At 42.6% G+C, this 25,136-nt stretch overlaps 1 protein-coding gene across 8 annotated transcripts in view; it reads right to left on the reverse strand.

The window, feature by feature from the left end:
* The window catches only part of BCL11A (BCL11 transcription factor A), a 108,889-nt gene that overhangs the window by 62,993 nt on the left and 20,760 nt on the right, over positions 1-25,136 (reverse strand). Inside the window, exon 3 of one of the 8 annotated variants that reach the window (XM_019500773.2) lies at positions 18,155-18,191. The exons of the other annotated variants lie outside the window; for them this stretch is intronic. Within the exon in view, the coding sequence (XP_019356318.1) occupies positions 18,155-18,191 (37 nt within the window). The remainder of the gene's footprint in view (positions 1-18,154; positions 18,192-25,136) is intronic. 8 annotated transcript variants of the gene reach the window in all.

A 25,136-nucleotide genomic window follows, 5' to 3' on the forward strand; every position in this document is an offset into this window, starting at 1 on the left:
CACCTAAGAGGAGTCAATTCCTACCAGTCCTCTGGCACAGAAGAAGCTCTTTGCACCACAGAGTGAGTGGCTAGACTCAGAAGCCTTCTTTTCTGGGCTAGGACATAATAAACACAGACATGATACACTGAGTGTGTTTGTACATAACTTGTTCTGTAGATCAGGCAACCTAGTTACTAGCAATGAGTAGCAGTAAAGTTGTCACACAGTCCCTTCTAGCAGTGATGGAGAGTATCCAGTGGTGGGAAAGATGGCAGGCAGTAATACAACTGCTGTACTTATCTATCCCCATGTCTCTTATGGTCACCTGCATTTCATCTGTATTCGTAGCCTTGAGCTCCTGCTATGATTACTTCCCTGCCCTGCTTGTTCCCCAAATAGTGGCTTATCCCTTAGCATGGCTCCTTGCCAGTTGCTTCTTCACTGTTCCATAGGAGGATTGATCTGACCTAAATATATGCCTATTCACCAAACAGCTATTGGAAAATACAGTACACATTTCTCAGTCTGTGTTCACATTTTGCCAATACCCATCCTTCTGCTGGAATCTACCAGAGCACCTTCAATACTCTCAATTTAAGGAAATGTATTGGCCTGGCCTCTCATGGCAGATCACTCACATTCATGAAGTCCTGAATAAATGGGAGAAAGTATAAATCCCAATGAGACTCATTAGCTGTGGGGTGTTCATGTAAAGTGACTCACTTCTTTACGTCCTTGGGCCTCACTGGACCCACTGGGTGGGATGGTAGGACAGAACAGAATATCCAGGAATATGCAACAGCTTCCAAATCAAAACTGGTGTGAAAGAATGAAATTCAAGAGGATGGATAAGCATTTTAGAAGTCTGAGATAAGAGGAGGTGGAGTTTCCTGATAAGGGAGGATTTCCCTGCTCAGATATCAAAGGATTCACACCAAGAAAAAAAAAGGGGGCAAACTGCATCAGTCTGAGCCAAGTAAAGGAAGATCCATACTCTCTTTTAAACTCTGACCTTTTATTGTCTGTCTTCCTGACTAGGATTTAAACATGCATTGTTAGAATGGGTTACATATCACATTCTAAGAAGGCGGCTCTAAACAAGGCAGTATATGCTTTAGCACGTGCTGGCTGGCTTCCACTTGGTCTATGTTAGATTTGCTCTAGCAAATGTTAGCTAACAGCTTCTAACAGCACACCTTCAAATCCCAATCTAGGCAAACCCTTATCATTCTATACTGCTTAGGGAGCAAACATTCCTCTGGTTTTGTCTAAACTATTACTACAGTTTACACAAACTCTGATTATTCCAAACTATTTAGTGAACAGAAATTACTACTAGAGTTCTCCCCCAAACACTCCCTGCCTCCCTCCCCAGTGTGCTCTTGCTTTGTCCTTGCTTTGATGGTCCTCTTTTCCCACCCTCCAGCTCCACAGAGGAAATGCTACTCTCACAGAGTGAGGGGACAACTGGATAAGCCTCCTCAGTGCTGCTCAGCTGTCTAACAGAGTTGCTACTTGAGAGATATACCTTCTCAGGATAAACATGCTACAGTTAGTACACTATGTCTAAACTGCCTTCCATTCAAGGATCTCAGACCCATTTATACAGATTAATGAATGATGCTCTAGTGAGAAAAGTTGAATCTTCCCTATTTCACAGAAAATGAATTGTTTTGATCTACCCAAAATCTAAAACCAAGAACCAAGACTAGACGCCAGATCTCTCTTGCCCAGCCTTGCAATGAAACTGCAAGTTCTACTGTTCCCTCTACCACTCTTATGATCTGCCAGCTCAGAAAAGGGAGAATATCGACTCAGAACTTAAGTTGCTGGAACAACAGTACAGAGTTCCATCAGGCTGGCAAATTCCTTGACATAATGTGCTGCACCTCCCAAGTGGACTTCAAAACACATTTGTAATTTAAAAAAAGACCCAGCCCTGTAACCTCCCTCTGCATGTAATTCTCACTCCAGACAATAGTTTCATGTGTGAAAGGGTTCCCAGTCTGAGTCTCTATTCTGCAAAAAAATCCTACTCTGGGCTTCTGGTCAAAGAAATCTGCAAAGTCTTGGTATGAGTCCAAACCCTTCTAATATTTTGGAATGTTCAGGTGAAGCCCCAGATGCTGACATGGGCCAGGTCTTAAGTCTGGATCTAAAGTTTCCTATTCACGGATCCAGATGTGAGACTATTACCCCGACATTCCACTGGCCCCTTTTTCTCTGGCTTCTGCAGGGCTAGGGACAGAAGTTACACATAAACCAGTTTAAGTGGTCTGAAATTGGTTTAAACGTGTAACAGAACATACGTTCAGTGCACATGAACCAGTTTCAAAATGGCAAAACTAGTTTAAGATAAACCTGGTATCAGACTAAACTGATTTGAGTCAAACCGGTTTATGCAATTTCTGTCTCAGACCCCTTCTTGGTTTAAGTTAAACCAGAATCCCACAGCATCCCAGCATGCTCTGCAGCCCTGGGATGGGCTGGGCTGTCTATTACAGCCAAGCAGGGTTGGTCCTGCCCCTCTCCTCCCCAGCCAGTGCACTATCACTGATCTGGCTGGCTAAGAAAAGGGTGGGGATGTGAAACCCTGATCTGGAGTGCTGCTGGGTCTGCCTGGCAAAGCGGCAGCCGCCCTTGCTAGGCACCCCCAGTCCCCCACACCCTTCACTGCTCCAGCAGCAGAAGCAGGGCGGGGCTAGACCCCAGTAGCCTGAGGGGAAGCAGGGGTTTAATCTCCCATTGCAAGGGGGCACAGTGCAGGCACCAATAGGCTCTGCTCATGACCCGGGGCTGTGTACCAGGCTGGTTTCCTCAGCCACAGGGCCGGGCGCTCAGGACAGGCTTTTGCAGGTCAGGGGCGTGGGCAGCGGTGGGAGGAGAAATGGACCACCGCAGCTCAGCCCAGTCCCATGACCCAGGGATTTAGGCAGCTACCAGCCCGCGGCAGCCCACCCCTCCCTCTCCTGGCAGCAGCAGCTGAGGGAAAGAGGTGAGGCACCTGTCACCTGCCGCCTACTTGCAGAGGTGCCAGGTGCTCGAGGCAGGCTGCCACAGGCCAGTACCTGCCTAGGGCCGTGGGCCACAGGGCTGGGCTGGACTGGGCTGCGGCAGTCCATTCCCTCCCCCTACCACTTCCCACACCCATGGCCTGCAACAGTCCGCCCCAAGTGCCCAACACCACTGCAAGCAAGCAGTGGGTGACAGGTGCTTCACATGCACCCGCTGGGATAGTTCACTCCGCCACTGCTGCCAACTCCGGGATAGGAAGGGGGCAGGGAGCCATGCTGCAGCTGCAACCCACCTGTACACTGTGGCCCCCCGCATAGGGCTAGATGTAGGAGGTAGCAGGAGCTGACCTCCAGCCCCTGGGGTCACCCCATGGCCCCAGGTGCACGAGCGGAGCCTATTGGTGCCCACATCGTACCGTGCCACACCCCCTTGCAATGGGAAATTAAACCCTGCCCCCACTCCTGCTGCCAGCCAAAAAGCAAGTGGGAGTGGGGGTGGGGCCTGGGGACCCCTGACAAGGGCTGCTTTCCCCCCTCCCCCTCCAGGCAGACGCCAGCTGGGGTCCCTGCAGGATAGGGTTGGGGTTTAAACCCCTAACCAGTCATATTCAGGCCTGCCCGGGCCTGGCCATGCCCCCCTCAGCTTAGTTTCCCTCCAGCCAAGGGCTTGCTTTAGCACCCCCTGGCCTCTGACCTGAGTCATTGCAGGCATGTGCCTGCATTTCCCGAGCCAGAAGTGAATGTCGATTCACTTGCAAAACTGGTTGAATCTACGCAGGTTAGACTAAGATGCAAAGATTGAATCATTTCAGGCTTTTTGAATGTCTGTCCTTAGCCCAGGTGCTAAGCAGATGCTCACTGACATTTGCATGCCAGATACAATCTCTCTTGAGGGTCAGAATGCCACAGGAGTTGGCTCCCAAATATTTAGGACCCTAATTGAAGTGGCCAGATATCCTAATATTCAGCATATTGAAGCTTCCATTGATCCAAAAGGAAACTGCTGTGTGCTGAGCCCTTATTTTATAAATTCTGGGTGTGCCTACATATATGGGCACACACAAATGAAAACAGAGAATGGGGAGAAAAAAAACATTTTTTTCTTATCTTGAGAAAAGAGGTTAAGTTTTGTGGTCTATGGTACATGCACTGTGTTTTTATAGCCAGGCAAATATAAAACCATGGATTTGAGCTTTTCAAGCAAGTCCTGAAATATTTACTAATTCATTACTATTATTGACTAATAATTGTACTTCAACAGCATTTACTGTGTGCTCATCACTTTTCAAATCATAGGCAACTGATGCGGGGGGCACATGCAGCCTCCCCCCACCCCGAGATTGGCTCCCAACTCTGCACTGCTCAGGACAGGGCAGTTTTTTTGCCGCACGGGCTGGCGGCATGTTGGGGGGAGGGGGAGGGGGGGCGGGGGCACTAAGCCACAGTACAAAAATATAGGAGTAGATATGGGGCTTTTGGCCCGCCCCTGGGACCACTCACAAATTGTGCCCTCAGAGACTCAAGAGGCACCAGTCACCCCTGTTTCAAATATAAGAAAGATCCAATGTCCCAGAGTCAACCAAATGAACAAACTTCTGGTAGAAGAGGTATAACATTTATTAAAAATTACTATGGCTTCTTTTGGTCATATGTTTCACTACCATGATGTGTGTGTCATACAATAAAGATGGAGCCAACCCACATCTCTCTAACTCAGCCATTTAGCTTTTTATGAACCTATGGATGAAGTGGGTCTACAGAATAGTTTTTAAGGTAAACAGAGAAATGGCTTCCTAGACCAGGATGAGGTGGAAGAAAATGCAGAGTGGATTTGCAGAAGCACACAAACAGGTGTCAAGGCTGGTATCACTAGTGGAGTAGAAGGATTAGCAATGGTTTTCATGCAAAAACAAAATTGTTAGGGGAGACAGTTATGCAGGATTGCAAAGGCCAAACCAAGAAAATTTTGAACTCCAGCAAGAGAAGCAAGTAGAAGGAAAAAACGAAAGAACAGAGTAACCAGTAACATAACTTGGTTGGGGCAAGGGGGAGCTGGAAGGGGAAAGCAATTAGGGCACTCTGACCCAGGTGCCAATTAAGAGGGGGCACCAGAATAGAAGCCCCCAGGGCACTGCACCGCTGCCACAACCAATGCTGAGGGAGCTTACACGAAAAAGGTATATACTCCCACCCCCAGCACTGCCCCAGAGGCCAAAATTTAAACTTATACCTATGAGGGTGAAAAATACCTCTGGAGTTTAGACAATGGATTAGTATAGGATATCTTGGATAAGAATAATCCAGTCCAGGGGGTTGGACTATATGACTTCTGAAGGCCCTTCCAGCCCTACCTCCCTAGAATTCTATGGTATTCAGAACAAGAAACAAGGAAGACAATCTCCAAAGGATTTTCACAAGGAAGTGCTACCAAGCAGTTACAGCAGACAATTGGGCTTCTGGGGAAACACTCAGCTTCCTGCTCCACGTCACCTCTCTCATGTTCTTTCACATGCACAAAGAATGAATGCCTGATCTTTAGTACCACTTCATCTTTGCTCCTGTCCTTTGGCAATTCGGCCTTGGTCATGATATCACATGGAGAAAATGCCTCTTACATCACTCACTCAGCTTTACAGTGGAAAAAGAAATGGGTAAGCAGCAAAACTGTCAAGAGACATGCTAAATATGATCCGTTATAATGTTTTCCCCAATGTGGAGATTTCCCTTTTAAAAGCTTTGCTAATTACTGCTTTATCCTGCAGGCCTGGCTGGCAATTCTGTCATATGCTGCCATTTTCTTAGTTCTCCAGAGAAACAAAAAGACAGTGACTATTTTCATAGGGTCAGATAAGCAGGAGCAGCACACATTTTTGGTTCTAAGCACATCATCACTCATTCTAGTATAAGGGCAAATTGAATCCCATGAAACAATTTTCATAGCATATTCTTCATCATTTCCTCCTCTTCCTTCACTGCTGAACATGGAAGAGATACACTTACATGCATTTGATACTATGATTAAGCATGCAACTCCAATTGTGCAGGTCATGCTGAGAAATACAAAGATACCTTCATCAAATCTGGCCTTCCTTGCCTACAAATCTTTGTTTTGCTAGAGATCAACAAAAGTTGCGCAATCCTCCCATTTCAAAAAAAGGATAACACTGACATAGCCAAGAGCAGAATTTGGCCTATTAACAACCAAGCAGCGTGGCTGTCATCATTGTTTGAATAGCAACATATTTATGTCATCATCTGTCTGATTTTACAACAGGCAGTGCTACACTTTGGATCTAAATGTACCTTTAATGTCATACAGGCTTAATAAAGCCTCACTTTTTGTTATCCTTATTTATAAACATCACAGACATGGACTGGAGGATGAACTGGATCCCAACAGCAAGCCTTGATTATTCTTAGTAGACGACTTGCTGTTTGTAGCTTTCTAGCTGGCTAATTTCTTCTGCCCTTTCATTTTGATCATTCTTCTAGTGTCTCTGTAATGGTGCTCCTAATGCTGACATTTCGGGAAATGTCTAAAATGCTCTAACCCCTGCACAGCCCCAAGGGAGCAAAAGGACCAAAGGTAAATGCTAGCTCTTCCCATAACAAGAGAGAGATAATCCATCTCGCTCTCCTCCCAGAACAACAAAACAGTAGTGGGAAAAGGGTTCCTCCAAAAGAAAATCTATTTAAATAAAATATAAACCACAAGAAAGATTATGGAGCCAGAACTAGAACTCACAACATCTGAAGATCTACTACAGTTGTGTAGGAGCAGAGAACTGGACTCATGAACCAGGAAATACCTCCCAGAGCTATGTTTCCACCTATCTATCAACAGCAGTAAGAATCACTGAAGTCAAGTGAGTGGTACCTATGTCAGCAAGGATATAACAACACTTAGAGATGCTAAAATGAGGCCTGTTGATCATGGGATGTGGTAATGCCAGGCACAGAAGAAAATCTGCAAGTGTCATGCTTTAGTAAAATGGACAAGGTACAGAGCTGTAATTCATAACCTGATCCAAACCCCATTTCAGTTAAAGCAAAGACTTCTATTGACTTCAGTGGATTCTGGCTAAGGTCCATCATGATTCATGTAAGTATATGCCCACTAGAAAACAAAGAACTAATGGTGTTTCAGTTAAAACAGCAAGGTCTATGCACATTGGGTGAGTCTACACATGCAATTAATGTGCCTTAAGGTTACTGTGCATTAAAATAAGGCACAGTAAACTGTACCCAGAAACACATGCACCCATACCGGAAGCAAATTTGCTCCCAATAGCTGCGTCCAGATGAGTGCAGCCACTTGTTTCCCCAGGGACAAGTTGCAACAGTGCACCTCATGCTGCTGCTACTTGTCCCCAAGGAACACCTGTGCCATGCACACTCTGGCGCACGGCAGGTTACCCTGGGTGGGGTAAGGGGAGGCTGGGGCCGGCAACTGTGATGGCCCCAGCAGCCTTACCTGAGGTCCTGGGGGCCTCAGGGAGCTGAAGCCATAGTGCTCCTGCAGCTGGGAGCCTGGCCAGCAACCAGAATATGGCTCTGGCCAGCCAGTCTCCTGTTTTGGGTTGCATGCACTGGCTGTGCACCTCCTCGCTTTTTTTTGGCCATGGAATCTTCTGGGGTCAAAAAACACCCCTGTGCTGCAGGGTAGCAGCACAGACCATGCCTGAATATGTGGTGTGTGACACTGCAGACGGGTCTGCAGTGCCACATACTGCATGTCCACGCTCGTCTGGATGCAGCCAACGGGAGCAGTTGAGTGCAGGGCTGCTCCTGCCCCTCTGCCCTACTCTGCCCCCTGCAGCAACCAGGAGTAGCTCCAGGCTCCCCTGGTGCCAGCCCAAGCCACTAGGGAGCACAGAGGTCAGACCTGGGCTCCAGCGAGCAAGAAGGAGCTTTCTCAGAGCGGGGGACAACTACCAGCCGCACAGACCCCAGGATTGCAGCCTGGCTCAGTGGTGTTGGCTTGGGGCAATGCCAAGTGGCCAACCAGCAGCAGCACCCTGAGTTCTCCCCTCGCTTTGCCTGCTGAAGGCATTGGGGGATTCTCTATCCCTGGTCCCAGTGCTACTCAGCTCCCAGCTTCCCCCAGCAACCAGGAGCTAAACAGTGCCAGGACAGGAGATCTGACTGTCCCCACAGTGCCAGGCTGGAGACACAGTTTCCCCATCCCATTAGCCCTGTTGCTGCCCACACAGCACATGCCCCATTCAGCTCCCAATCCCCACTCATGCCTGGGGGGAGCCCCAGGAGCTGAGCAGCACCAGGAGTCACAGGGGGGTCTATGCAGCAGTGGGACCACGGGTATTCAACAGGGAATTAAGCAGCACCAGGACCAAGGGGGGAGACATCCTGGTGCTGCTTACCCTGCCACAGCACCCCCCAGTCCCAGAACTGCTTACCCCACAGCAGCTCCCCTGGTCCTGGCGCTGCTCAGCTGCCAGCTCCCCCAGACATGGGCAGGGAGCAGAAGCTGACTGGGGTGTGTACTGTGTGGGTACTGGCAGGACTGAGGGGACAGGGAAGCTCTACTGGGGGAAACCAGGAGCTGAGCAGCACTGGGATTGGAGACAGAGAACTCTCCCGTCCTCTCAGCAAGCAAAGCGAGGGGACAGCTCAGGGCGCTGCTGCAACTCATCCATGGGACATCACCCCAAGTCAACACTGGGGTGTACTGCTGAGCTGGGCTGTGATCCCAAGCTCCATACCAGAGCTGCGGACAGCTCCCCTCCACCCCTCACCCCCTGCAGCCCTCTGCTACCTAGGCTGACCAGGAGCAAATTGTTCCCAATCAGCATCTACACATGCGCTACTTGCACAGTAGCTAATGTGCAGTTAATCTACTACCTGCATTTCTTGGTACTAGCAAACCATGCATTAGCCTAACTTACTGTGCAGTAAGTCCCATGCACATTAGTCTAATGTGCAGCAAAGGGTCTCATTTAGATGCACCCAGTTTGTAGCAATTAAGAATTCAAAAAGTATCAGAAAGAACTTCATATTACAATGGTAAATACCTAGGAATTGTCCAAAAAAGTAGCTAATATAATAGGATGAAAATGAAAAGCATTACCAAAGGGCATAAAAATGAATACATAGCAGACTTGAATCAACGTATTTAATGCATGCACTGCTTTTTACTTATGTTCTATATTTTATACTATTCGAGTGCTACACCTTGAAATATATGCATACAGCCAAAGCCACAACATCAGACTTTTCAAGATGTGAAAGCTGCAGATTAAAAACATGTTAGAACGCTTATTTTGCACTGTGCCAAAAATGTGTCTCTAACCTGTTGGAAGAAATGGGTGTGGAACTTCTTACAGAAAGATCATTACACTCGCACAGCAGAGTACAAGGTTCTCTCTCTTTGTTTCTTCCCTGTGTGGAAAATACTGACTGAAAGATGGCTCAGGTCCTGTCTAACCTCTATAAATTTTAAAAAATAATACACTTGAACAAGAAAGTTAAGTGGGACTCCGCTGAATCCTTTCCGACTAAAGTCAGTTTGCCACATAGGGATATAAACCACTGATCTCAGGGCTGAGCACGGTGCTTGCTGATTCTTTTAGTGACTTAAAGTCACACCGTGTGGGATACTGAATCACTCTGAGTAGATACAAAAATGTACACAAAACATAAAAGTCTTTCATTTGAACTGAAGTTCAATTTACAGCTCACTAGACTCAAGGGTGTGTTTGAGTAGCTCTTTGTTGTAAGATTTTGTTAAGGTATGTTCTAACTTGTTCCCTGCACAGTTTTGTAGTTCTTGATATTGACAGTCAATTATTTTGTTCAAGTGGCTCAAAGAATTATGTTTTTCTGCTGTTAATATGGCTAGTTAAGGAAAGATAATGCGGAGCTATATCTCTGATATCAGTTCTAAAACTCAGAGTGGATACTGCCTGGACATTGCTATATTCTCTTACCTGTTACACAGCTTTCAGCTTCTCCTTCAATACTTATATAAGAAAATATCTTTAATAAAAATTAGCAATTGGAGTTAAATTGTGCAACCCCTACTCATATGCCTAAGCACCCACTCATGCAAATAGTCCCATTAAGGCCATGGTTCTACACTGATGCATAAGGACTTACCAAAATGAGTAACAGCCCCACAACCAGACCCTAACATAGGAAAAATAATATCTTACAGTAAAATTCTTATATTCTTACTCATACTGGGTCCAACTACATGTGCCATAAACTCTGGAGCAGTGTGAGCCAGAGTAAACTACTCCCAGGCACAGCATCTACACATGTACCCGGGACAACAGCAATTTGAGCAGAGGCAGAGCAGGCCTGAGCTGGCAGGAAGAACAAGGGGTCATCCCCAGGTTCCAAGTGGCTGCGTTAGGCAGCAGAAGGGCTGACTGGGGCACGAGGGCACTCAAAATGCAGGGCTGTGTGGCTAGGAGGCAGGCAAGAGTCTGGCCTCCAGCTGGTTGGGCTGAGCAGGCACAATTTATGCTCGCAGTCAGCATCTACACGTTTAATCTCAGTTAATTGCCCCAGTGTAAAATAGTACTGTCCCCAACAGTACTATTTTACTGTGGCATGAATTAGTTTACTGAGATCTAATACTACTGCACATATAAACAGTGATGCTTTACTCTGCAGCCAATGAATCTACTCTGTAGTTAAGCGCATGTGTAGAAGAGGCCACTAAATAACATATTACTTTGTGGGAAGCACTGTTGTAATAAGTGGGACAACTTCAAAAGTAAGGTGCCATTCTGGTCCAAACTCATTATGTCACATCATAATGACTGTTCTACAAGTTAACAGATGCTGCCAGTTTCTAACAAATAAATTATAAAATTAGACTGCAACAATAGCAAGAGCAAATACTAATTATAATAAAACATGAAGACAAGCCAATCTCCCCAATTCCAACATTTTTTTTAAAATGTTCTTACTTGTTTTATTAATTGAAGGAAATGCTTCTTTTTTCTCACCAGACATGAGGTGTGAATTATGCAAAGCAGTATTTGGATATGTAAACTGGATTTTTTTGCATATTGTGGTACTAATTAATAATGTAAATTCTAGACTCTTGGTGTCAAAATTGGGTTTTGGAGTTCTTTTAATAAATTCAAGACATTATGTTTCTAAAAGCAAAACAAATACATAGGGTTTTTTCAGATAATATAGACATCAAGGGAGCTATATTCAAAAGCACTCAAAACTGGATTCTTAACACTGACTTCAACAGCACCAGGGTTAAGACAGAGTTGGGCACTGTTTTTTAAAAATCCCTCTCTCAACTTTACAAGTCATAAAATACCACTAATGCACACATTTTTTCAAATAAATTTAAACAAATCCTTTTTTTTTTTGGTCTACATGATCAATTTTTAGGAATATTTTTGACTCAGTATCTGTGCAAAACTTCTGTTGGCAATGAGGGACAAACACGTCTCTATCCAACCAATAGTGTGTGTTTGTGTGTGTTTGTGTGCATGGATACACATGCATACACTTATATATGTGCATGTAAATCTATATAACAAACCACACAAATCTATACAGAACAACTGATCTGGATACAACCCCAAATAAAATTATAATAATGCAACTAGATAGCATCTTTCATCTGATGCTGTCAAGGTGCTTTACAGTTATTAATAATTTAAACCTAACAACATTCTTATGAAGTAGGTACGTATTATGGAGCAGGGCACATAATGGATTTTTTCAGTTCAGTTGCTGAACTGAATAATTAGGGGAAAAAAATTCATTTGGAGTTGAAGAAGAATACTTTTTTTTCAGATTGTTGGCAAAATGAGAAAACTGAACAATTTTGTTTAAGGTTGAACAAAACATTTCATTCAACCTAAAGCAAAGAAAGCATTTCATTTCATTTTCAAGTTATTTAACCCAGTTATAGCCTTCTTTTTAAAAAGTACAGCAATTTTTAAATGAAAAATCCCATTTAAAAAATAAATAGCTGAAACCTTTTGCTTCAAAAATGTTGAAACAAAACCATTTTCAAAATTCTTCTTTCTAATATCTTGGCCAAAATGATTCAATGACTTCATTGATACATCTTTCAGCAAACTTGCTATTCAACAAAAAAATAAAATTCACTCAGCTCTTAATTCTGTATAACATCTACTTTCCATATAAGCAAACTGAGATAGCGAAACTACAGACCAAATCTTAAAATTCTTAGTTAGGCAAACTTCACATGGATTTCTTAAGTGGCACATCCAAATCACACAGTATCCAGGGGCAAACCATGAACAGAAGCCAGGGGTCAGATCACTTCCAGGCTATTGGAGCCATTTTCCATGGTCTTACACAGGCCAGAGATACCATGTGCAGAATTTCCCCTACACAAGAGGTGGGGGCATACTGAGTTGGCTGGGAGCATACCAGAGGTAGGAGAAAGCGTTGAGGAATTGGACTCTCGCTAGACCTAATCCTCTGCTAGCATAAGGGACCTTACCCTAAACACTTAGAATTAAAACAGAACCCCCTCCCCACTCCACCAACTCTAATTTGCAGCAGCCCTAATTGAGGAGTGTTCAGTTGGCTCTCTGAGGTTGCCACTTCCCGCTTGGTGAATCAGGGCCCAGGAGTCTTGACCCAAACAATCCTTTGCATTAATGTTCAAATCACATCTTCCTGCAGTGACACAGACCCATATATAATTGTCTGGGCATACTCCCCTCCAGTGCACAGCATGTAATGCAGCCCTCTACTCCAACACATATTAAAAGTCTAATCACAGCATCTTGTGATAGAGCAATGATTCTTAACTAGGGTGCCTTGAATTCCTTTCAAGGGTGCTGCAGAGTGCTATTCAGTGTTAGTAGTGGTAGGTGTGCAAATATGATTTAAAAAATAAAACCAGAGATTACAAATAGGAATTATTTGTACTAAAAACATTCTACCCTGTTCTGGTCTTTATAGTTTCTTTGCAACAAAATACTTGCTCTATTATTTTTCTGTAGTCAAAAAATGAGTGAAAACTAAGAGGCACCTCAAGTCTGATAAGGGGTGCCTTGAGTCTAAAAATGCTGAGAGTCAGTGTGATAGAGGAACCTGGTGTTCAATCAGTCTAAGATTGTGGAAAGACATAGATGGAGTGTTGACAGCAGCTACTGAACCAAGGGATATAGTTTGGTAGAAATAGGAGTCAGGAGGAAGTAAATTTTCTCTAAAGAATACCAGTATAAAACAGCAGAGCTTACAAAAACAGATCAGAAGGTAAGGCTACCCTAGACAATAATAATTTGTGATTAGCTGGCTCTGTATATGTTGTGAGCATATAAAAATGCTTCACCATTTAGTGCAATGCTCTCTGTTACAGTAAAAGTTCTGACCACGAGACATATGTCTGTGTACTGAATGGCCCACTTCTGCCTGAGTAGACACACCCGTCAAGGAACTGAGGAGGACCTGCATGAACCACTGTTTTTTCAGCCTGTATTTTTTAACTTTGCTCCCTGGTAGGTATGATAAGATGCATTCGTACACTTCCAGAGCAGACTGGGCTGTAACTCGTGCTGGCGACACGCTACAGAGAAAACCAGTTTTTTATACCTTCTGTGACTTTTTGTTCTGATGAGATTGTGCCACACAGCCCTTCATGTATACTAAACAACATAAAGCTATGGAAGGAACATGACTGTTGCTTAAATCCTAACAAGCTTACTTATCAGATCAGAAGCAATAAAAAGGATGCCAATAATATAGGTGACACTGTTTTTTCACTGATAAATTACTTCATTTGTCTGCTTTTTTCTGGCAGTTTCACCTGGTTTGACTCAGTCAAATGTGTTCAGAAGTTGTGTTCTGTCACCTCCGACTTGACCCCTACACTCCTGCCTGGTGAAGGCCACCATGTCAGGTGTTGCCCCATTACTATCTACTGCTTCACTCCAGGAAGGCAAGGTGCCAGCCAGCCTGGAACAGTACCATCTTGCTGAAAAGAAAAATATCTCTTGACATTAACAGCCTTGCCAGTTATCAGCCAGTCTCTAACCTTTCATTCTTGAGGAAGGTTATTGAGAAAGCAGTTTTGGAACAGCTCCATTTGCATCTTGATCTTGTGAGGTGTCTTTGACCCCTATCAATCTGACTTTAAACAGGGAGATGGTGTTCCCACTTAATGTCTAATAATGTCCTTCAAGCAATGGACACCAGTAAGTTGTCCCACATAATGTCATATTTCCATCTATGTCTTGGCCCTGAGACCCTGACAACCTGTATTTCTCTCCTGTGGATCCTACCACAGGAATTCATGTTTTTTTGAAATCCCATTCATGACTACTGTCATGCATTCTAGTTGAAAACCAAAACCCAGTGACTCCTTTTCTTGAACTGGTGAGCCATTACGGGCAAATAACTCGCTTGCAGTGCACATTGAGCTGGTGCCTATTCACTTCTGGGTCCAGTGCAAAGTCATGATCTAGAAAGACCCAGTCTGGGACACAAATAAGCAATTTCCTCTTTCTTTTCCCTGAGACTGAAATGACCTACAGCACTGCCTTTGCTATCAGTCCCTAATGATGACTACTCTGAGCCCAGCAGTAGAGTGCTCTCAGTAGTGAGGTCATGACCTTTGGAGCAATCCACCAGAGTCCAAATTTGAGGTCAGCATCAGATGGAGAAGCTTTTAGTTTATCTGTTTTTAAGGACAGGAAATATTTAAATAGAATTTTGTCTCAGGTCTACATTTTATGTGTTTTTGTAAAAATTAACAAAACCTGCTTAGCTGTGCTGAAGGGATGGATGCACTTACAAATCAATGGATCACTCAATAAGTGAATAATATTAATCCCAGGCCTTGCTTTAAACCATTTGTGCAGACAAGCTAATGTCATAATGGAAAAGATTAGCACTGATTTTGAACGTGCATTTGCCAACCAATCATTTCCAGGGTCTAAAAGCCACTGGTCAGAACAAACATTCTGAGTCACCTGCATAGTCAGAACCCCCAAAAGGACACTAGGAGAAGGTGGGTGGGGAAGAGCACCAGTCATGGCACTCTGTACTTGTTGGTGCTAGATTACATTTCCACAGCAGCTGCTCCTTTTGTCTACTTCCAGCAAAGCCAAACCAGACTAAAATTTAATTTAATCTGCTGTAAACCCAAATGTCAGGCACTTAGATGGCAGCTAAAAGTGCCACTCTCAGATAACTGAGTGACACTTGCTAATAATAGCCTATGCATTAAGAGAGCAAAAGCAGACATTTTGTGTAACCAAAGAGGAACCTGTATATGGGAACAGATCGGTGTGGCCAGTCACAGCTTCTTAGGCAGTAGATACAGCACGAAGACCAAGCCCACCCGGTCTCTTATGTGATTAGCAGCACTAATACCACCAGTGACCTCTCTTTCAAGCCAGGAGGCAACAATAGTCCTGGCTTTTGTTAACAGGAGAACAAAATGCCACCTTTTACAGCTCTGCAATCATAGCTCTCGTTCCTTTTCATCTTTTGGAGGCTGTGCGCTAGACCTTTCTTACAAGGCATGCTGCTTAACCCTTCATGGGACTGCTTTCCTGTGTGTATTTTTCCTCTTTCTGAAATTATCCTTCTCTAGTTTCAGTTCATTTGCACTGAAAATACCAAACAACCCATGATAGCAGATGTTATCCTCCAGGTGATGCATATGTAAAATATGTTCTTCTTTATCACTGGATTTTTCTGTATGCCATAAGTAACATAAGTTAGCAGTATGCTTCAGTGGGTCATCAGTTCATCAGCATCCCTGTTAAACTCCTCCCCAAATCCTGCATCTCACTGTAGCTCAAAACACCCTTAATTAAAGGGATCAACCCACTAGTGATTAGCAAAAAACTGGTTTTAACTTGAGAGAACGTTTCAGGTTTGTCAGTTCTTACAGGGTACAGTAAAGCTTTTTGCACTTTTTTTCTGAGGATCGCACTTTTCAAAGCTGTTAGAGTTCAATAACTATTCCAATATAAATGACAAAGACAATGAAGAAAAAAAGGTTGGGATATTGCACTAGCATGAACTTTTGTTTGGGCTCAGTATAACTCTTGTCATAAGAGGCAGATTACTTGGAGATGCTGAGTTCCTTCTGCTCACACTGGCTTCAGTCAGAGGGGTACTCTATATCAGGATCTCCAAATGATCAGTTTCCAAATGTTTTGGGACGGAATGGGAGAATGGTGGCCTGTTCCTTCTCACTGTCCACCACCCCTGCGCCCACCCCTCAGCTCCCCTACAGATCCTATCAAGGTGCAAAAGTAGTGATCATTTTGGGTTATTTTCCTTCCAAGTACTGTAAGTGTGTGCTCTCCCATAGCTGGACAGTTCTGCACAAAATTTGCTCTGTGCAGAGCATGTCTTGGATATACAGCTGACTGGATGTGTCAGTTATGTTCCAAATGGGTTTTCACAGGTCAAGGTTCTGTAGGCAGCAAGAGCAAATACTATTTTTAGACGGGATAAGGTCACAATGCTTTTAGAGACAGTGAGGTCTACAATAAAACCTATTGATCAGTCTCTGGAACTAGTGCTCCAGAGAGACGTGTAGATTGAAACAAAAATTGCCTAGCCGTTTTCTCTATAGACTCAGTGGGTAAAAGCTTGTTGGACTTAATATCTTTCAGGAGACAGAATAAGTAAGAAGTAACTGTGTACAAATTACTGTAGTCCATTTAACCAGATGCATGGGGAGGGGGGTGGAGAAAGAGGGATCCAAAGGAGACAGATCTAAGCATACTTCTGTGAAGAACATAGGAGTACTACCACAAGTGCAGCAGTCACAGGGGGACCAGAGCAAAGTGCTCAGTTTACAGTTAAGAGAACACCAGTTCATCAATGAGCTGTTAATTCTTGATCCTTTGCATTACAGTATTTTAGGAATAAGTTACTACTACCAGATTTGCAGTATCATCCCCCTGCATAGGGCTTGATTATCCAAATACGCATTTTCACAAACTGTATTATCTCAGTGATTGCTTTAATGGCAGGACCATGTTTACATTTGCTATTCACCCTACAGACTGAGGAAGTGCTACATGAAAACAATGATGATTTTTGGAGAGCAAATAAGTATTTTAAATGTATATTAAGAAAATATTTTGCATGCATTCCTCACTGGAATACTTATAAATATATATGTATATATACATGCACACACACATACATACACATTCCTATGAATTCCAGTGATGAAAATTCGAATGCTACTCAGAGGCTAGTAGATGAAAAATCGACCAATATACCAGCCAGGCAAATTACTTAACTGGGTGGAAGGTTCATACATTTACCAAGGTTTTCACAACAGATCCTAAATAATTTATCTGGGTCAAATAAAAGCTTTAAGCAAAACAATGAAGTAATGGGCTGTCACATCTTAAACTTCAACCATAGATCTAAAACTTTAAGTCAATTATATGCCTGTAAATATCTCTCCATTATGAGAAGCTCTTTATTGTTTTTGGAGACTTGCGACCACAGGAACTAGTGTGAAACTATAGGGTATCTTCATTTATCATCTGCTCCACTCTCACAGCCTAGCTCACAAACAAAATATGCCATGGTAAACATAATCCATATATCACATTGTGACATGACTGACCCCATTAGCAAGCCAAGGCTGTCCTAGCAGGAGGACCCTACCATACATTAACAATACAATGGCTGATTGCATGATACAATAATGATAATAGTAATAATAATAATAATAAAGATAATATGAACAGACAGAGAAAGAATGTGCTGTGAAATCCTAAGCCTCATCCTTGAATACACAGGTTGTTTTCTATTCAGGACCAGAATTTTATCTATGTTTGACTGTTCATGTAATAACATATTGTATAAGAATTTAAGCATTTACTTGTGTACTACATGCTCTGTCCATTATCTGGCTACTAGACTGCTTAGTATTTTAACTTTCTTTACAATGGATGTGATAGGATGTAAAATCTCAAACAGACAATTATCCGTATGTTGACTGAACTATGAAGGTACTACAATAAAAAGCATTATGTCTCAAAGCAGCACAATAACAGGGATACAAGTTAAAAAAGAAACACCGACTCAATTCATTCCAAAATATATAACCTTCAGAAAAGCTAAGAGAAACACTTTTCTATTTAGGAGATAGTTATAAAAAAAAAAATCCTTGGCTTCTAGAAACACTTGCTTCATACCTTTTACAATTTTCTTCCTACTGTCTTCTGGCTGGGACTGTAAAACAAAGTTTAAGATAAAAGCAGTCACGATGTTACGGGATAAAACTACCAGAGAATTTAGGACATTACTGCAAGCACTCATAGTTTTAAAAACAAAATAAGATTAAGTTAATCAAGCCTCTAAAGAAAAGAAAATTGTGATTTGCTGTAGTAGATACGTAAAACTAAAAAATTCAAAACACACTTAAACTGATAACTGATATTATAAAAGTATTTTTTTTCCATAAATTATTATCAAGCACAAAGATGTGAATTTGGACTTGGTAATAATTGCTGATGTCAGGAAAAACCACTGACTACAATGAAACTTCAGTGTGTATGTTACGTATACACACATGAATACATGTGTGAATACATGCACACATACTTTGCTATAAAGAGGTTTTTGGCAGGCATCAATTTAATTCATGTTTGAGCTGCATAATTTCCTTCAAGTTTTTTTTCCCCCTGACTTCAATGGATGTTGGATTGTCCATCTGAAAACAGACAAGAACAAACCTAATTCTGATCTCACTTTCCCCAGTATGTCTATAGAGTAACTATACTGGCTGTAGTGAAGTCACTCTGGATTTATGTCAGGGCAACATGGAGCAGAATTTGCCTTAACTATCCTTGTTCTGTACTTATGCTGTTGCTTTTTCCCACTCCCTGTGTTGACAGATGAGAATCATCCCTGTTAAACACGCTAGCAGGCAATTTACGTGGCTGTGCAGCAATGAAGAGAGAATAAGGAGCCTCCACACCCCTTTGCTTGGCCTGTGTAAGGGCTGGGCAGAATTCCAATCTCTGCACTCATAAGAGTCCAGCCACAGCTCCTCCCTACTTCCCTTGGGGCACAAGACTCCCCAGAGGGGATAGGGAGGAGCAGGGAGGAGACTACAGCATGGCTCCATTCCACTGATGTGCCAGCCTTCCAAAATACCTCCTGGTGCTTCTGATGAGGTGCTTCCCTGCACTACAGGCTAAATGCATTTTACACAATCTGGCCCTCAGGCTGTGATCCTAAAGTCCATATGCAGGCAAAACTCCCACTGACTTCAACAGGCATCAGCACTCAGGGAATATAAGGCATCCGTGTAGTATGGAGGGGTCTAGCCAGAGGATTTCCTGCTACACAGATCTTCCAGTCTGAGATGCTGGAGGCCAGGGAAAGGGCTGTAGCAGCTACTTGACAACAGAGCTTCAGTAGCCTTCCATGGACTTGATACAACCCTGACCCAGCCTTCCTCCAAAAAAGTGGGTTTAAGATTTGACCTATGTAAGTGCTAAATAAAGCACTGTTTGACTTTCAACAGCACCTTGGGCCTGCTAATATAATTCCAGCAAACATTAAAGTTGCACAAATCCTGCAAACACAGATTCATCAGAAAAACCTAATGATGCCTCCTCTGGTTAAAACAGATAAAATCTTTTGAGAAAATAAGCAATAAAGCCATGTATCCATTGTGTATATATATCCATGTGTGTGTAAACAGACACATACATATATGTATCTTAGAAATATATCATGTGAGAAAATGTGTACACACACACATTTATATACATGAAACTTTTTCTCCTGTTATAAATATTTGATCTTATTAAACTCAGAAATTCTGTTTCAAGTGATGGTACTGATTATGCTTAGGGTAAAAGGATGAACCAATGAAAGGTGTTCACTTTCAATTGTAGATCTTAATGCATGCTACTCTCTTCAGACAATACAACAAAATTTTGGGTTAACAAGTGTACAAAAAGAGGAGAAAGAAAAACTAACTTTCAAGTTAAAATTTTTAGCTAGCTAGTGCAGTGTTCAGTACTAAACTTGAAAGCTTCTAAAATACAAACAGAAAACAGATATTTGCTTCACTGTAATAATAGATAGTGACCATGTTGGTCTGTGAAGCTTTTAGCATAAATAATATGCCCATTTGTAATCTATTGTCTCTGTTCCAAAATACTGGGCATAATACTGAAAGCCTTACTCACATAAGTAACCATCAGCCAACCATGTAGTTCTACTGAGATGAGTGGAATTACTGGCGACAGTAAGGATTACCTAACTGAACCAGTCTTTACAGGATCGGGCCTTTTCAACATGGAAAAAAAATCAAACTTTTAATTTTTGCCTTTTCAGTTTACTTTTAAATTAGCATTCAGTGCCTAATGCCACAACATGGATAGCTAAAAATGTGTGTGCGGCTATGTCTTCCATAAACAAAGTAGCTCATGTTTGTTCTTCATTATTTAGGAAATGCACATTAATTACTGCAGATTTTCTCCTATACATCTACTGTATCTCAGACAGAATTGCTGAGAAGGGTCTGCAGAATAAAAATGTATGGGGTAATTAAATGGATATTTATAATTAGAACTTAATAATTTGCATCAGGGACAAATGAGCTCTGATTTCAATCTGTAGTGCATTTAGATTAGCCTGAAGATAGTGTAATTTGATGTTTTATAGTCCTCCTCTCAGATTATGAAACAATACAGTCTCTTTAAAGCAGCCGTGTTTGTGTCAGGAGTATGTTAAGAAGAAGCTGCAATGAAAATGTTTGACAACGTGAAAGCAGCCATAAATTACATGACAACTGTGTAAAAGTCATGATGAAACAAATAAAGGGCTGACCTATAATGCATCTGATTCATTGTGGCATACAGAACTCTCTGCACTAATCTCTGCACAGCAAACGCGTTCTTAAGCGTGGAACTACTTAGCACCAAGAAAACTGTAAATTATCACTAGTCAACAACATTGATTTTTAGTCGACATTTCAATCAGTTTGAACTAGAAATACTACACACAGCTCATCCAGCAGTCTCTTAGCCAGGCTGCTGCACTGCTATAGCCTTTTCAGTTACAGTACTCCTTATGTCCTTATGTTTTCATTGTACAATATTTACTGTAGAGTCCCTAGACAAAGGTACTTGACCCAAAGGACACAAGTATGTCACCTTGGGCATTCAGATTACTTCCACTACACATGAAAGACTCCCAGATGTGGGGGGCCCAGGTAGAGCTCACTCTATCACTTAAGACTTATGGCATAGGTGGTCTTACTTGGGGTGAATTTCACTGGGAGTGAAGATGAACTGAATGTTCAAGAGACAAACGTATCGAACCTGGATCTGGGCAGACCCTGAATAAGCAACTGTGGAGGAAATGGCCAGCCAGGCAAGGATTACGCAACCTTATGTGCCTCAGAGGACAGGCTGCCTTCTAAACTAATATGGAAGCCAACAAAATGGCTACTGGAGCTGCAGTGATGCCTGTTTGACAGACTACGATTCTTATGTGGCAGCGATGGAGATGCAAGCCTGCCGTCCTACAGCCTCCTCACAGATTTCAGAGGATGAATGTCATCCTCTAATCACCTAAAGTCAGTCTCAATTAAAGATTCAAAGTAGACCTGCTCTTGTTTTCAGGGGAAGGCAAGCATAAGTAACCGAACAGAGAAAACATTACTATTGCGATAACCATTAAGAGACAGTTGGGAGAAGAAAGACTGGCATTGTGGTTAATGTACTGGGCTCATTTCAAGCTCTGCCACAGACTACCACTGTGCCCTTAGACAAGTCACTTTTCTTCTTCCTTACGATGACAATGGTACTTCCCTACCTCACGGTGGTATTATGAGGATGCATTCCCTAATTCCCATTAGATTCTCAGATACTAATGCACTGGAAGCAATATAAGTAGTTAGACAGGCAGATAACCAACAGGCTGCACACTACATAGACGAGCCATGTGCACAATCAGATTCTAGGAAGAGGTAAAGGTATGTACAGTAGCTAGGAAGTTTACAGTAAAGCCAATTATGGTTTGACATGCATCTCCAAGATCAAGATAAGAAAAGGCTTTGCAGAGGAGCTCACCAATCCTTGAGTAAGTTCATAGAGGTGGAGCCCAAGGCTTCTTCACAGATTTTGCACTTGTCTTCCACAAAGGAAAATTAAATGAGCTACTTACAATTGAGATTTAAGCTGAAAACTTGGAAAGTGGGAAAACAGTTCTAAATCCTCTGCAGTACAAACATGGGGCAGCTGGTGTCTGGACCCCCTAAAAACATAATGAGTCAGTGAATTTATTGATTCAGGGGGCCCTGCACCTTCAGGAAGCACTGGCAAGTAGCCCTGTTTTTACTGACATCCCCATAAAGGGTCGTGTGAGATAGGGTTCCATGAGTGACTTGTCAGTCCTCCTAACTGGTGCTAACTGCATGCACTTTTGGGATACTGCGGGGAGATTGTGGAGTAACGTGAAAAGACTGTCAAAGAACAGTTAGCCATCGAGTCCCCATAGCTCTTTGTGCCTTTGAAAAATTATCCCTTGCTGTCTTAGAGGGGTCCATGTTTTCCTAGCTACTCCATTTCTTCAGGTTTTGAAAACAATCCAGTGTAAGCTGGACAGAAAGCAAAGCACTGAAATCTTTTTTTGAGGGGTTTCTTGTTTGACTGGAGTGCATGTTATTCAAATAAGTCAGAGCAAAATTCAGTTAAGCTGCTGTTTGTTGCAGCACGATGAAACTGGCCTGTTTAAAAGCAAAAACGTCATGATGTTATAGACTGAACTGCCTGCCAAGACTGGTAAGGAGCTGAATAACTGTCAGAAATAGACAGCATAATCAGAAACAAAAAGACTGATTTGGGATCGTATAAATCTAGGTCTACACATACATACTTATACACACCGACTTCACACTTTGCTGCTGTCTAACCCATGTCCCTTCAATGGGTCACATCAATCCCCAGGATCCAAATACCCCTGAACCCTATGGCAGCTCTTGTGCCGAACCTCTGGATCAAAATTTTGTGCACTCATTTCTCCATGTCAATCTGTAGCTGTATCTATTACAGCCTTGCAAAAGCCTACTCAGCTCAGGCAAGTCACTGCTTTTTTTAATGAGCTAGTAAATTATCTTTAGTTTTCCACATTCTCATCATCCTCACGGCAAGAGAAGGCAAGTATATTTTGCAGTTAGGCTGGTAAATTTTTGTGACAGCTATGCAAGGCTGAAGACACACAAGATTTGTCTGCATGTAGATTTTTCACCTGTTTAAGTAAAGCAGTAGAAAAAAAGATTTCATTAAATTGGTGAAACCAGCTAGCATGGACGTAGTTATGCCAGCATAAAGGTGTTTATCCGAAACACACTATACCAGTATAAACACCATTATGCCAGTATAACTAAATCCACACTAAGGGATTTCCCTTCCCATTTAACTAAATTGTTTTTCCTACCAATTTAATTAAATTGGTGCAAAGCCATTGTGTAGACAACAAGCACACACACGAGTAGGAACAGGCTTTCTACCATGGAATTATCCACTACAGAGTTATCTTTTATACTCAGCTGACCTGCATTCAGTCCTTCTCTTGTATTTGCCTTTCTCAGCTATGCACAGATTATTTCACAGATGCTTTTTAACAGTGAATTTAACTTCTGCAATTCATGAAATCTCTCAGACACACAAACACACACAAATTCGCTACTACCACACTCTAAGTTGAATATGCCTCTCAGAACACCAAAACCCTTTTTGTCCAGGGCCCTCAGGTTACTGGCATCATTACAGCTCTTTTTTCCCAATAGCAAGTCAGGAAAGATAATAGAACCTGTGAGTGTGGCCAAAAGACTGGTCTCAACTGGTTCAGAGGAAAAAAACTGAGCTATGTCTTTTTTTTCTTGCCTTTAGCCAAAAGACCTGGGAGCATTTGATGTACAGTCAGCAGGTATAAAAAAAATATTGAAAAGGCTTGACTGCTCTTGGGCTATGACACTCTCATCAAAATCTGGACTGCAGCCAAGTTCATCTGTTAATGGACAGCCACAACCACGGCCCGCCCCTCCCCCAACTTTTCTCTTCCCCTCCCTTAGTCTTCTCTGTTCTCCTACCTCTTTCTAGCTCCTAAAAACTAGACATCGATTATGTCTGTGTTTTTCCCTTTCTATTCAAGATAAACAAAGTGCTTCAAGTTCAGGGCACACCCTGGGACCCTTGACAAAGCAATCTATCATTCTGTCTGCTAAACCAGTCTGGCCACACTAAGGCTGAAGAGACTAATGCTTCCAATGTACAATTTTCCCTTTGTGCTCCTGCCCTATTACTACGAACCTCTTTTCTTTACTACCTTCTCAGGAGCAGATGTGCTTGACCACTTTGCCTAAGCCCCTCCTGGCAGAGGCATTTTTGTTTTGTTGAAAGCAACCTCAAGAATTAAAGCAAGGAATGAACATAGTATCTGTCTGTCCCCCTCCCCAACTCCCCTGTTGTTCCCCACATCCACCAAAACCCAGAGCTATGTTTCCTTCTTCTGTGAAGAGTTCTTTTTAAAAAAGTGAGTTCGGCCTTAAATCACGTCCATTAATTCATTCTGACTTGCAATTAAATGCAAATACAGTTTTATAGCCAGCATGGAGTGTATTAATTTTAAAAGCAAATGACAAAATAAGAATGCAGTCCCTCCAAAAACGAATAATGAATTGCACTATAAATAATACTGGTGGTCACATTCATTAATGCTTTCCAAGTGCTTTGAGATCCTGGGTGGAAGGGGCTATAGATACGTAAACTAACGCCAGATACAGTGACAAGCCAACCCTGTCAGTGTCACACACTGTAGCTTTCCCCATTTCCTTGCCATCACCTGACCACAATGCTGGGAAATGTTATGTCCTAGATTTATGTAGCCCTTGAAGTCAATGATACTTTGGATTGACAAAGAACAACACACCAAGCTCAAAAGGGTCCAAATCTGCAAAGTTCTGAGCATCTTCTGTAGGGCGTGGCGTGCACACAACTCAGTTACGGAGGCACACCCATCTTCCCAGGATCAGGCCCAGCTTTAACAACGTGGGACTTTTCATCTTAATATTATGCCCAATCCTGCTGCGATGCAAGTCAATCAGTTTTGCAATTTAGGTTGATGGAAGGACCATATTTGGTTCTCTAAAAA

The sequence above is a fragment of the Alligator mississippiensis genome, chromosome 1 (assembly GCF_030867095.1).
Source record: "Alligator mississippiensis isolate rAllMis1 chromosome 1, rAllMis1, whole genome shotgun sequence".
In the NCBI taxonomy this organism is placed as follows: domain Eukaryota; kingdom Metazoa; phylum Chordata; order Crocodylia; family Alligatoridae; genus Alligator; species Alligator mississippiensis.